This window comes from Anser brachyrhynchus (assembly GCF_964034855.1).
Source record: "Anser brachyrhynchus genome assembly, chromosome: 21".
Classification (NCBI taxonomy): Eukaryota; Metazoa; Chordata; class Aves; order Anseriformes; family Anatidae; genus Anser; species Anser brachyrhynchus.
This window is the reverse complement of record NC_137714.1, coordinates 6,666,304-6,681,124: the sequence shown is the minus strand read 5'-3', so window position 1 is coordinate 6,681,124 and position 14,821 is coordinate 6,666,304. Positions and strand designations below refer to the sequence as shown.

Sequence of the window (14,821 nt, the reverse complement as noted above, 5' to 3'; positions counted from 1 at the left end):
AAACTGAGCTTTTGGGGCCTCTCTGGTCTTCGACTTGGCAGAGTTTCTCGTGCTCGTCACATCTGCGAGTGCTGACGCTCTCTTCTGAGCCCTTTTTGCTGCGGGGATCAGAGTGTCAGGCAGCCCTAGGATGTAGGGATTAACATCTGCTGCATTTTCCAGTCTTGGCTGGCACCTTGCGTTTTGCTCTGAATCGCTGACATGAACAAATAGCCAGAAGGATGGGCTGATGCAGGGAGCACAGCCCCGGTGCTAGCGCGGCAGTGGTTTGCATGTTTTGAGAAGGAAACCCAGCCTTGGTGTGCCCTTTGTGACGTGTTTCCACTGCTTTCTGAGATACCTCGCGCCTGGAAGAGCCCTGAGTGTTCTCTGCGAGTCTTTTACAGATAAATGGTTTCTATGGGGGACAAGAAATCTTGACAAGAGAGAAATACAAACCCTGCCTGACACCGGGCTTTTTGCAAGGGTTTTACTGCCCTCGTGCGTCCAGGAATTGCTTTGTGTTGGCCAGGGAAGGCTTCAGCGAGCGGAGTCACATGGCTTGCAAGCATAAGTAGTTCTTTGTCTTCCTGACCTGTACCTAAAGGTAATAACTGCAAGATCTTTTTAAAAAAATAATTATATTGTAAGTCAGGCACAAGAGTGTGCTTGCGGAACCACACTGCTCATAATCGTGTGTTTCAGAGCGGAGAAGTTTAAGCCGTGATGTGGTGCCCCTGCTGCACTCCAGCATCCTACAGTTCCCGGCGGTGTCGTCCTGCCGTCAGTAGGCACGCAGGGCTGCAGGTGATGGTGTCTGCACGTTACAAAGCAAACGTGGGAGGCCTCGGAGAGGTGAAGTAACTTACACAGGTCATGCTGAGTCAGGAGTAGCAGCACAGGAGGTCGTGTTTCCTGGCTTGTGTTCGTGTTCCCAGATGAACCGCCTTCCTTCTTTCTCTCTCCTCCACCCCTCCGTCTCTTCTCGTTTCAAAATGCAGTACAGAATCTGGCTTGTGGGTCGGCCTTCTGGTCGGAAACTTGTTCTCCCTTAATGCTCTTTTTGATTCTTCTCTTCACACTTGAATCTCATAACATTTTGTAGTGTTTTCTGTTCTTGGGATTTGTCTTTCAGTCCAGAAGTGGGTCTAATGATGCCCTAACCTTATTTTCCTAGCACAGGGCAGAGTATTTCACTCGGTTATTTGGCACGAAGCCACTTCATTCTGTTTAGCTATTAGCATTTCATCTAAAACGACATCTATTCGAGATGTAAAGATTCCAAGGGGTAATGAATTCCCTGGATTTTGAAATGGTTTGTTTCTCTTGGATAAACTAAGTAGAGCTGCTCACATTTTTCATTATAAAGCGTGGTTTCCAGAGCTTGCATCATGACTGTAGTTCACTCCTTACTTACAAATCTTTGGCATTCTTCTAAACGCTGTATCTTGGGATTTTGGTGTGGTGATTCTGCAATAGCGTGTTTAGAGCCATTTCTGCACTCTGTGTGCTTGGAAAGTGTTTCCTGGTAAGAGATGAGTAGTGCAACCCTGTAACCTGCACAGCCCAAACCTGAGTATCGCTGTTTGTTCACCTATCACGTTCCTTTCTGAGAGAGACTTACCTTCCTGGCTCCTAAATCCCTGAGGGGTTTTTTAATGCAATTAAAAATAACAGATCTGTCATCTCCTGTCTTCCTTCTTCACTGATGATTGGGGCCTTATTTATATAAGAAGCCCCAGCCAAGCTAGGCGTTGTGTAACTGTACAAACAAAAATGTTCCTGGTCTACAAAGCCTACAAGAAATGGATGGGGCAGGCAGGCAGGCAGGCCATACCGTCCCAGGGAATGAGCTAATTACCAGATGCGAGGAGGTAATCTCAGCTAAGCTGTCTGACAGCACTGATACTTCGCTTCAGCATTGATTCAATGCAAAGAAAATTTACTTTTTGCCTCCCTGGTGAGGGTTCTGAAGCTCAGCCTGTATTTCGTGCTCCGCCACTTCTGCTCAGTGGTTGCCAAATCTGCGTTGGTCTGAATGGGTGAGGCTGCTCCTGGGTTAGTGGTGGAGGTGCAGGAGTGAGCTGAGCAGAGTGACCTCAGAGCTGCCTTACTGCCACTGGCACACAGCACTCGGGCTTGTGCCCTGGAAATTGAATTGAACTGAATTCACTCAGCAATGAGAGAGAAACGAGCCGGCTGCAAGGTTCTTTCTGGGCCCTTTGTTAGGCTGTACATCACCTTCTGTAAGCTGCTTTAGCCTGGGGAATGGTTTAGGGCTGGATAGTAACAGCAGTAGTCACGAGATGGTGCTGCTGAGATGGCCGGGAGCCTCGCAGGCTGGCTAGCACAGCTCCCAGCTCCCTTCTTTGTGTGCGATGCTGCCTTAGGAAATGGTCAGCCCCTTTCCCTTTCAGTTTTGCTGGCAGGAGAAAAGCAAAGGTACCTGTGACAGCACTGAAATACCTGCTCACATGTCGGTAGCCTCATCAGGGCTTAAAGCGTGCATTCAAATGTTTTCTTGACTAACAGCCTCTATTTCCTAACTGCTGTGGTGGGCATGTCAGTACATCTCATTCATACAAGGAAAGCGTGTGGGTGTGCAGTTGCAGAAGGCTTTTCAACAACTCTCTTCAATGCAATGCTGTGCACGTGTGCTCGCTCTGTTCCAGCTGATGTTCGCTGCTTGGGACGATCCCTCAGTGCGTGCCCAGCCGTCAGGGTGTGCAGTAAGGAAATGTCCAAGACTAGCCTTAGAGGAAAGACTCTTGGTCAGCACAGTGGTGTTCTGCTGGAGTGGCAGGGAAAGAGGGCAGGAACAGCAGCAGAAATATGTGCTAGCAGCAAACTTCTGGACTGAGGTTCTTGGTGAGAACATCCTTGTGCGAGGTCTCAGAGGTACTGTGCTCTGCTTTCATCAGTGAAGAAAGCCGCCAAGATTCATGTGAGTTCCCCGCGTGCTTTACACCGTTCCTGTGCCTGAGTAAAGAGGGTGCAATTTGTAGATACAAGCAAATAATTTGGGGGAAAGAAAAGTCTCTTGCCTAACCTCTTCTGGTTTCATGCTTAAGAGCAAAAATGAAGTACAGAAGCTCTTAATGAATTAGCGTGCTGCCCAAATCCCTTAATCTTTCATCTCGACTGTCACTCGGTTGACACATCGCAGCCGGCAGCAGGCCAGGACCTGAACCAGGAACCTCTGTCTGGTGCCACTGTCAGGCCCTGGAGACTCACCATATCCACTTGGCTTGGGCTCACGCGCTCCAGGAGTCACTTCTCGGTTTGGTGCCAATGTTCCTGCTTTCTTTGTTTCTAGAAACCGAGTTCAGAAGGGCTGGGTTCTCACTCCGCCTGATGCGGGGAAAAGAAGTTGCGAGTCCTCGGGGTGTATGGTAGGAAGGCTCTTTTTTTAGCTCTTCCACAAAAAACCATGGGGCCAGTTGGTTAGATCCTGGGCGTCTGCATTAAATATGTGTGGCAGGGCATGCCTGGAGTTGTAGGAGCAATGTGTCGGTGACTGGTGCTTTGGTGGAAGTGTGCTGCTGGCCAGCGGGTGTGCACAAGGAGGACCTGTCGGGTGTAAATAACAGATGCGAGGGGCAGATGTGGTCGGAGACTGCTGTTCGGTGGGTGCTGCTTGCGGGAGAGAGAGGATGAGCATCAACAGCAACTTTTTAAGAGAAAACTTCCACAGCAGGGCGTTAGCCTATGTCAGATCCCAGTGGCCCTTCCCAGGGACTTAGTAGGGTAAGCATTCTGCGGCACTGGCAGAGCTGTGGAGCTTTCAGACGGTGGAGAACGTGAGGAAAGGGCCAGGGTCTCTCTGAGTGTTTCACAGACACGCACTTAATTATTTCGAGCTTTGCCATGACTTGCAAGACTTGAGCCTTCAAGGTCAGCGCTCTGTGTTAAACGTGGCTGCAGTAAGGTATGGCTTCTGCCCCTTGGCTGACAGCAAGCCGCGGGGGTAGCTCAGGTTATGGTCAGGGAAACAAGCCTGGGTGAGGTGAACAAGCGCTTCAGGAAGTGTGCTGAAACACAGGGTTTGGTTTTAAAATATATATACGGATGTTGCAGAAAAGGCGACAGTTCACGGTCCCAGAGAATAAGCCCCTGGTAGAGCATGTCCTCTGCTGGAGGAGTTCATGCGTGTTTCCATGTGTTTCTTGGATTGTGGTCTTTGGAATGCCCATGGGAGGATTTGAGAGATGCATAGGAACGTGGGGGGGTTGGAGGCTGAGATGAGTTTTAGTGTTGGCAAGTTTTCTTCTTCCAAAAAACAGCGTTGTGAGTTTGTTCTTGTGTTAGGCAGGTATGCTGCAGGTTTGTGATATTAGAGCTGTCATCGTGGGACTGTGCTGAAATCCCATGTCCTGTGAGAGCAGCAGCAGCTAAAGCTGTTTTGTTGTTGTCCTCTCAGCGCCTGCTAAAATGATCCCTTTTCTTAGCCCACCAGCAGGCTTTTTTCCTATGGAAATTCCATGCAACAGTCCCGTGGCAGCTTTTTCAATGTTACAGTGATGCTCCCTGTGCAAATAGCACTGTGTCTCAGGGCGTGGGTATGGAACTGTCTGTTGAACTGTCTTGGGGGTGAACAGAGCAGTCTGGGGACCTTGTGCTGCAGCTGCCAAGGCAGCAGCTAATCCTCATGACAGTTTTCTGGCTTCTAAACCAGTATGCTCACAAATGCAACTGTTTTTATCAAAAAGAAATGAGAAAAAAAAAAAAAGATGACTCCACTGTTTCTTCCTATGTGTTTTCTAACAGCCCAAATGCTGCCAGCAGCCGGGATGGACTGGACAATGAAACAGGAACAGAGTCGGTTATTAGCCACCGGCGAGACAGACATCGACGGAGGAATAGAGAAGGGCATGAGGATGGTGAGTCCTATATCACTTTTCCCCTTTTTCTTTATTTTTTGTATGTTAAACTTTCAGAGCAGCAACTACTTCTGCATGGATACTGCAGAAGAGAAGTGTGTATACATTCCTGCATACTTTCAGGGACCACTATTATTATCTTAATGGAAGAATTTGATAATTGCTTTGAGACACTTTGAAGTTCAGCATTTTCAAAGAGGTCTGGATAACCTGCAGTCAAGTGGCAGGGAGATTCTTCTTGACAATATACAGAACTTTCTGTAGTATTGGAAGACAATTAGCCTGGAGATGAATAACAACTTAGCCAGCGTGAGCTCTGTACCATCATGGCTAGACAGCCTTATTCAAGGTTGCTCACTTAAAGGAAGAACACAGCACCTGTAGGATGTGTTGGGAGTTGGAGGGGCTTAGTCTTAGTATTTTAGCATTGCAAGGTCTGAGCCCAAATCCTCTGAAATAATTTCTGTCGATTTCTCTAGGCTTGGATCAGCAGTAGTGTTTTTTGCTGGTATAACTACAGCACATTGGCTGAAGATCCCTTTTTTAAACATATGTGCAGCCAAAGCACACACATAAACTACAGAACTTCATCTCTTGCCTCTAGTCTGTACATCAAAGTAAGCTTGTTTGTTCATTTGTTGCCAGACAAGAATTTCCAGGCTTAATTAAGAATTAATAGATGCCACCCATTGAGTCTAAAACGGTCCAGAATATGGAATACTTGGGCCCAAGAGATGCCATCACAGCCTTTATTCACAGCTCCACCCACTGAAGTAATTGCCTCCAGTTAGAAAAGCAGAAGTCGCCTATATGCTGTGTGCTAGGAGCAGGTGTCTTTCTGCTCCTTTAACCCTTCCAGCCTGTAAGTGACTCAGGGTGAATGAAAATTACTCAAGTAGTGGGTGGAGCAGAGAGCTGTCGGCATGGTATTGACTGCAGATTCCTGTGGGAATCACAAAAAGAGGGAGAATCTTTTAATAGTGCTGTGGCAAAAGCTTGTTACTGGAAGAATGTTAAAAGGTGATTTTTTTTAACATTGGTTTGTTGCCTGCCTCCTTTCTCGCTTCCTCCCACTCTTCTTAGAAGTGCCTTTGTGAGCCTGATAAAAGGGAAGCGTAGCCAGACAGACTTCTTGGTCTCGTTTTTTCTTCCCTCTACCCCTGGTTGTTCTACCTCATTCTGCATTCCAGAAGAAGAGAAGGCAAGTGCTGGGATCCTCCCTAGGTTGTCTGCCTCCTTTTCTTTTTTTTTTTTCTTTTTTTTTTCATCCGTCTGTCTAAAATGCAGGATTTCTGGATATATTCCTGTACGCTTTGATCTCTCAGGTTCTGTAGCTCATTGCGCTGAAAAGAAAGCGACTCAGCCAAATGTCCCTGTGCAAGGATGCTCTTGTCTTGACCTCCTGTGCATTATGATTCCTGCGTGTTACGCTCAGTTCAGGCCTGGAATCTTACAGGAAAAATACGTCGAAGTTTCTGCAGAACGTGATTCCATTGTAGAATCAGGTTATGTCAATCTACCTCAAGAACATTGGCCACGTTTGCTATAGGCTGTCTTAGAAGTTGTTACGGTTAATTTCTAGCTCTCTGTGCAGGGTTTCTTTTTGTTAGAGGCTTAATCCTTCAAGGTGCTGAGTTACACTTGACATTGCCGATTGCCCTTCGTTCCTGCTCCGGCTCTTCTGTGCTCATTCAGGGTATGGCAGCGCGAAGCCCCGAGGGCTGCTCACCAAAGAGCTAAAAATACCCTCGTCTTCACGTCTGCCTACCTGTCTGAAGTGCATTATCCTTCGCCTTCGTGTGTGTCCCTCCCTCCCTTGCTAGCTTGATGTGGCCAGAGCACGTGTTGAAGGCTGCCTGTGGCTTCGGTGAGTGGCTCTGTGTTACTACAGCTGAAACCGGCTTCAGCTTCGGGAGAGGCAGCTGAGAGATCGCGCACCTCTCCGCTCGGTTTTGGAAGATGCTTCTGCTTTCTTCTGCTCTAGGGAACATCCCCTGTGCTTACCGATGTCTCTTTTGACTGTGTGGGTCTCTGAGTGGAGAGGAGCTGCAAGGAGCCCAGCTGGCTGGGTTTGTGAGGCTCTGGGCAAACAGTTCCTGTTCTACCTCAGTCCACGCGTGTGCTTTTTGGTCTCATAGTGAGACCTGCACACTGGGACTTCAGCCTATGCTCTTATTTACCAAAACTCATATTTCACACTAACTTACTCTGTGATAATTCTTGGTGCTGAAATAGGGGCCTGCATCTTCAGAGGGTTTGGGAAACCTTAACTGGTTACTAAATGATCGTTGCCAACCCCTTAGGAGACAGATGGGTTGGAAAATTTGCCAGATTTACTGACGGTATGGTGTTTATGTTAGGTTTTTATCCCGCTCAAGCTAATGTATGTTCTGCCATGGACACTTATGGCAGCAGAGCTGGTTGTTGGATGGCTGGGCTAGGGCCATAATGTTGATTGCTTTCACGGCATTGCTGTGGCACAGGAGTTCGTGGCTTCCAGCAGCCTGAAACTAGTGCATGCTTTTCCCTTCAGCTACAAATGGGATAAAATTTCCTCCTTTTCCTGTCAGTCTAAGCTGTGCTCAGGCAAGAACATGTCACTCAGTTATGCAAACATTACCTGTTCTCAGAACAATTTAAGCCTCTCATCTGAAGCAAGCTATCCATATGAGCTGAGTTTTGTTGGCATGCATAAAGCAAGGACAACTGCTGTATCATTTTGGTCCCATGAAGTATATTTTTTAATGTCCATAATATTTCTGTGGTTGTAATAAGATTTTATTTAAACACCAAAGCCAACCAGTGTGTTATTTTCAGTTGAAAGCACATCTCCAGAATGCATAGTTCAGCACTTGTATCCTGACTGCCACTTACATAAAATTAGAAGTGGGATGCCCTTATCACAGAGAAGGAGTTTAAGGCCTCGTTATAACAAAGGTCATATGTAAGCAGAGTTTTTCTTTTTGTGAGTCTTCATGTCTTCTTTGCATGGAGCACAGTCGGATGTAAAATGGGGAAACAGCGATAGGAAAAGGGGGACAAAGGTGGGGGGGGCAGCGAGGTTGTGACACCTGGTTCACAGCCAGTTTCGGGGGCAGGAGCTGCGTGCATCGCTTGTCGTTATGCAATAGTGGTAAATCCTCCTTTCCCTGCAGAAAGAAGGAAATGCAGTTTGTCTGTTTGATCTCGTCCTGTAGAGGCTTGCTGAAGTAACACCAAAATTACAGCTCTAATAATTCATAGAGAGGTAGGATGAGTGATCTTCATTGGGGCACTGCATTACTCACGGGTTTGTTCCAGGGCTATTAATTATGCAGAGTAGCCAAGACGTATGGACAGTGCTGTCAGCTACAGCACCATGTCGTGTTCCTAACTGAGCTCGTTATTGGTGTAAGGGGAAGGACAAATAATTCCCCATCCACTGCACAGCTCCGTCAGGAGTAGATAGAGTTCCTTCAGTGTGTTACTGGTAGCAAACCCACTTGTTCATCCCTTTTCTGTAAATTTTAGGAAATCGTTCTCTGCTAATGGGAACACAAATGGTTAACGAGGTCATATATGCAGAGCACACACTTATTCTTGTACATGGGTATTCAGTAAGGCTGGGGAAACAGTGAAGGATCAGCAAGCAGAGGTGTAATTTTTTTTCCAGTGAATTGCCTACATTTTAATTTGCTGTATTATTCTCATTTTTCAAGCATGAGGTTTCTCCCCAAGAGTGCAAGAGGAGAGAGTTTTAGCTCTGGTCCTACTGTTCTATTCTTAACGAGGTTAATAATGCAAACTAGCTGAGAAGGATGAGCTCTGTCAGGTGAGCATGGACAAAGTTACCCTGTGTGTGTGTGTATATATATAAATATATATATATATGTATATATATTTTAAAGCATAATGGTGATTAAACTGTAGAGGCTACATGTGCAGAGAAGTGATTTTTTTTTTTTGGAGAGACTTTGTATCCAAAGGGGCTTTTGTCCAAGCTGGGAATATGTCTTTTCCTGATCACCTTTCACATTCATTAGTAGCAAAACAATCCTTGGCATGAGCTTCAAATAAAATTAGGCTGAAAGGGCTGAGCTGTCAATATGTCAGGGCTCCACTTTCTCTCTTAAAACAACAAGAGTCCGTGTTGCTTTGGAAAGTTGACAACGCCCTATTAAGTGAAAGGAGCGTGAGGATCTTAATTAGGAACGTGGGAGGTCTGCCTGGCACATGTTCTGGGGACCCCTCACTGACTGGAACAAAGCTCCCCCGACCATTTCCTGAGGAGGAGTGGGAAAAGGGGCCGTGGAAGTTCTAATTAGGGAGGTAATTAAGGGACAAGTTTTCTTTGGCATTGGAGAATGTTTTACAGCTACTGCTCGTTTTTTTTTTTAACAAGTCTGCAGATGTCAAGTGTCGACACTGGTGTTTCAACACCGAGTTTGCTGTGTGGTGAACTGAACTACTGTGCAGCCAGCTGAAAGACGCTGGGCAGGGACATGCGCTTTGGGAAGCTCCTGATGTGTGGATCCCCAAACATTTGGGAGGAGGAGCGGTTCCTGCTACAGTATGTGTGTACCATACCGTGGTAAAGGACTGCACCTACCAAACAGTTGCAATGGGAACTCGAACAGTGCTAGCTCAAAATAAGGATTTCTCAGCAGTTGTTTCTCCGTGAAGACTCTGCACAGATGGGGTTGCAAGTCTTCGTTACCAAAGTGCTAACATGTTTCACGTTAATAATTGGTAAAGACTCTCTGTATTGGCGAGGATCGGAAGCTCTGTTGTTTTTTATCATAACTGTGAGCTTGGCTATGACTTCCTCCTGAAAACACTCTCACCTTTGTTCTGTGCAGGGTTACGGAGCCCTCTTTACAGCTTCCTTGAGCAGATGCTGCTCCACTGTTTCCCGCTTTCAAAGCTTGTTTGATTTTGTACTTTGATGTGCTTTTGTCCCTCAGGCAGGACCAACTTTGCTGTTGATAAAAGTCAGGGAGGACATACTTTAACCTCCTAGGCTATGCTTTATTCTAATCTCTGTGACACACTGAAAGGCTTTTGTCAGACAGTCTCAATGGACTCTGTCATCCCCTAATGAAGAAACAGGAGCAGGGGGTCAACAGGGCAGAAAGTCCCTGGTTATTAGTGGGACAGGCATTGAACCAGAGCAGAGAATGAGTCTTGTTTAGACTAAGGACGTGGATGCCTGGGAGTACTTTGTGAGTAAAACACACAATCATGGTTCATGAAAGTAGTTATTGAAGTATAATAACTGACCCCCACACCCTGAACAGCGTTGGCTAAATTAGAAAAAAACTTAGAAAAGGGATTTTTTTATTGGCTAGACAAATTTCCGAAACTTTATGGATTTAAATATGCACCTGAGTTATGCAGGAAAACCTTTCCTGTGAATTCAAGACTATCTGGTGCTGTTTGGGAGGTGTAAAACATTGAGACTGAAGTGTTTGCATACTGGTAAAGCCACTTTCATCTATTGGAGCTTTGTATAGGAGCTTTTCTATACAAGAAATTCTAGGTCAAACAGGAAATAGGTGAAGATGAACCCTTCTGTTTTGTTTTGTTGAACATTTAACAGAGAAGATACAGCTGGAAAAAGGAAATGGAAAAATGTAAACAGTACAGTGAAATCATCTGATATAATGTATAAGCCAGGGGTGTTTTAGTTTGAATATCTAGAAGTATGGATGTTGTTCTCAACTATCAGTGCCCCTTCAGATGCGCAGAATGAGCCTAAAAGCCCTTCTCTTTACATCGCAGCTGTTCGCCCCTTCCAGTTCCAGCTGCATCCAGCTGTGCACTGGCTTTTAGGGAGGCAAGGGAGTGAGCCTTTTAGGGTGCTCAGAGAACAATTCCCTTCTATTTCTGGTTTGTAGCAGATGATAACGAGACGAGTCATAAACTGAAGTTTGAATTTACCCAGGCAGGCCAACACATTGCTAATCAGAAGCTTTTAAAGGTGTATGTTTATATTATGAATATATTTAATAATTATAATAACATAAGACTAATATAGTAAATTTATATTTGATAAAAGAAATCACTATAGGAAATTTAAGTGTTAAAGAGGGAAAAGGGAGGGAAGCTGCGTTTAGTTACAGGCCTTTTCTTTGAATCTCTGTAGTGGGACGAGGTTTGGCTGCCTGAATGTGGCATCCAGGAAAGAGTTTGCACATCCAGATACTTGGGAACTGACACCTTGCTTCCTTCAGCCAAAAATTAGGGATTGAAGGTCCGTCAACATCTCATTCTGTTAGCAGTGTTTTTGCTGTTGCTTTTGCTGTTTGGAAAGGACTTAAAGGTACCAGTGAGCTTCTGCCGATGCAGTGTTCGGGTCTGACTGCAGCGCTTCAGGTGCAGCCCTGCTGCCAGCCGCAAAATCACATTTCGGATCCAGTCATGGCAGGCAGACAAAGTGCTTATGTCACTGCCATCATCCATCCAGCTCAGCCTGTCTGTGCCTTTCACTGTCTTTGTACCACTGCTTATGAGGACTGTGTGAAATGGTCTCATGGCGGCCTGCAGCTCCCTCACGAGGGGAGCGGAGGGGCAGGCGCTGAGCTCTGCTCTCTGGGGACAGTGACAGGACCCGAGGGAACGGCATGGAGCTGGGACAGGGGAGGGTCAGGCTGGGTGTGAGGGAAAGGTTCTGCACCCAGAGGGTGGCTGGGTACTTCAGCAGGCTCCCCAGGGCCTGAGCCTGACAGAGTTCAAGAAGTGTTTGGTCAGCGCTCTCAGACACATGGTTTGATTTTTGCGGGGTCCTGCGTGGAGCCAGGAGCTGGACTCGATGCTCCTTGTGGCTCCCTTCCAGCTGGGGATGTTCTATCATTCCACAATTGCTTCTGCTAGATGCAATTTGTCGCAAGCTACTCCAGGAGCAGCTGCAGCCTGCCCAAGCCCCAGAGGAATTCATCCCCCGCAGGGGCGTTTTGTCTCCGCGGGTGGTTTTCCAGCAGACCTCTGAACCGGCCGCCACTTGATAAGCGCCTGCATGGCGCTGAGGTGACCCCAGGCACCACCGCAGCGGCACCCCCACGGCCTGCTCCGCCGCCAGCGGCCGCCCTGAGGGAGATCGCCCACAGGGAGGGCGAGAGGTGGCTGCCATCAGGGGCCGTGAGGGCTGAGTGAGGAGCTGCAGGGCAGAAACGGGGCTGCGACTGCCCGAAAGCCTGAGGAAATGCTCTGACGGTGAGGGGAGGATGAGAGCGTTGCTGTGCGTCTCTGTAGACGGGTCACGGTCTGAGGGAAAAACAGGGGAAAGAAGATCGCTTCGACGTTAGATGGGGATTTTCCTCAGGAGGAGAAGGTATGCTTTCAACTTGCTTTTCCATATGAGGCATTTAAACTTCATGGAGTCCTGTTAAAAAGCACTGCTTCGTTCTTGCCTGAGCAAGAAAGCGATCTGTGACCCTAGGAGAGTCTGATCGTGTGGCGAAAACATCCCGGGTGAAGTTAGAGAGTTCTTAATCTCTGAAGAGCTTGGATCAAAACCTTGGAATAGTTTGGTAAATATGTTTTAAATTTAGCATCTGAGGCGCTGTGTAGTAATACCACACAGGAGTGTTGAGACCGTTGTAGTATTAAACCTCACTGCCATTAATGAAGCTAAAAGCAAGCACTAATACCATCACCGTACATTTGTCTGAGTTCCCTGGGCTTGTGAGGAGCACCCGGTGAGACGGGCTGGCAGAAAGAGCCCAGGGAGAGGGCAGTGAAAAAGGTGCGTGACAAAATTGCAATATCCCTTGCAAGGACCATCCTTTTAAGTGTCCTGTCTTAATGAATTCGTGACGTACTGCATTGTATCTGTGTTTGTTCTGAAAACCCAGTCAAAGAATGTGAATGTCACAAGTGGTGTCACCAGCTGATGAGGCCACTGGAGCGAGTCAGATGCTATCCAAACGCACAGCCCTGCGTGTCTCGCTGTAGGTATTCACATTGAGCTCAGCTGGAGTTCCTAAGCAGTCAGTGCCCTTATTTTGTGTGGTGAAACTGAGGTACTCAGTATAAAAATGACCTAATGCACGCTGGATCTAAACAAAATCTGAAAGTTTGGGTGGTTATTACTACATTTAGGGAGTTTATGTCCATGTTAATGTATTGCAGCATTGGTAAGATCCCCAGATGGATGCTTCCCAGTCTCTTGAATTTGGATCCTGCCATATGGAACCCACTGCGGTGGAGCCTTCCTTGGGATTCGTAGGCTGCCGCCCTGCCTCCATCCTTGACCTCTTGGGCACAACCTTTGCACAGAAACCTTTGCACAGAAATGGGACCTTGCATCTCTGTTGCCTGAGGCTCTCAGGACTGATGCTGGCATTCACTGCTGAGCGAATTTTGAGGCACACTTTGCAGCATTCCAGCCGTGTGAGTCCTCAGAGTTAATAGTGCGTCCCTTGGGGACAGCCAGGCATTCAGACATACCCGATACACAGGCCATGGCATTGTTTCAGACTACAATTTTGGCGTTCTTTCCCTGACACAGGAAATGTGCAGGCTGAGGGGAACATAGCCATGGATGCCATTTCCACGCCCTGGCTCTCTTGGTATTCACAATTATTCTTTTGATGCTGGAAAATCCTCCTTAAGCACTAAGCATCATTTGCCTTAAATTTTTTCTGTTGCTTTAGTTGAAAATTCAGTGTTTTCACTGCCAGATGTAGATTATCTAGCAGAGCAACACTGGCCTACAGAGGTACTGCTATTTCGCTGGAAGGTGATGTGCTAAAGAAAACACTTCGGGTGTTTGCACAGCCTGTTTGAGGCAGCATTCAGCTGGTTAAAAATTCTGCCTGGTCTTAAAATTGTCCTCTGCGTGAAAATTCCCCCTTGAGAACTAACAAGTGTGGAACGTCAATGTGGACCATTAATTTCTTCATAGTGGTGTGAACAGATCACGTTTATGTCTGGGATAAATTATTTGCCTGGTAGTGAATGAGGAAGGTGTTTGAGACTCCATATGAGACATGGGATCAGCAGTCCCAGTCCGACTGATAGGAACACGAGTCAGAGCACCAAGAGCTCTATTCCAGCTCTTATAAGAAATGCTGATTAAAACAATAGAGTCAGAAAGCTTATATGTGAGCCCGATGCTAGGCAGTCAGAGCTGGGTGACGGCTGAATTACTTTATTCCTCAGTGGCATAAATATAAATTTTGAATAAAGTTTGCTTAGAGGCAGCATGAGAATAGTCTTTTTAGGATGCTAGCAGGAAATAAATTCAGATTTGGAGTTTGGAAGCTTCTTACTCATAGTGAAACACCGGACAGCAGGTGTCCAGTGGTTTGGAACATGGAAAACAAATCTCCTGTGCAAATCATCTGACTTACAGACAGAATTTCATCTACTGGATGTATTTGGCAATGGACTCTGAATTGCAAATTCAATAAAGCAGCAATCTGCTCACGGACAGTTAAGGACAAAAATTTCCTGATAAGGTGACCCACGAGGGGTGAGATGTGACACATTGAGGATGGCCTAGTTTGGACATCGGTGATGGGGGAGACAGCACCGGCCATTTCCAGTGGGCCCTTGAGACAACCCCCTGCTGATGAGCAGAGGTGCCCCCCCATGCCCCGCTGCTGCATAAATAGAGAATAGTTTTGTGGAAAAAAAAAATACAAACATGCTGGCAACTTTCTTTCTGGGTTGCATGCCTGATAATGATCAAAGCCAAATATAAATAAAGTATCTGTGATGATAGAAGCATGCTGCCTAAGAAGTTGTTCTGAAGTACCTTATGCACGTGGAATGGTTTCTGTGCTGCTTGGCATACTCGTACCAAGCTCAAGTTGTGTTGTCTGCTGCTTTTCCAGGATCTTTGTGTGTACCTTTCTTTTGACATCAAGTGCTCAAGGCCAATCTAATTCATTTTCTAGCACTATTAGTGTACTCGTTCGTGCCTGTTACTTCTGCCTTTATCTGTTTATGGCATGCCCACAAATTGAGCTATAGGCAAA

At 46.6% G+C, this 14,821-nt stretch overlaps 1 protein-coding gene across 3 annotated transcripts in view; it reads left to right on the top strand.

The window, feature by feature from the left end:
- The window catches only part of DVL1 (dishevelled segment polarity protein 1), an 83,705-nt gene that overhangs the window by 43,794 nt on the left and 25,090 nt on the right, over positions 1 to 14,821 (top strand). For all 3 annotated transcript variants that reach the window (XM_080563885.1, XM_080563884.1, XM_080563886.1), the window contains exon 4: positions 4,747 to 4,859. In XM_080563885.1, coding sequence (XP_080420011.1) covers positions 4,747 to 4,859 — 113 coding nt within the window. The remainder of the gene's footprint in view (positions 1 to 4,746; positions 4,860 to 14,821) is intronic.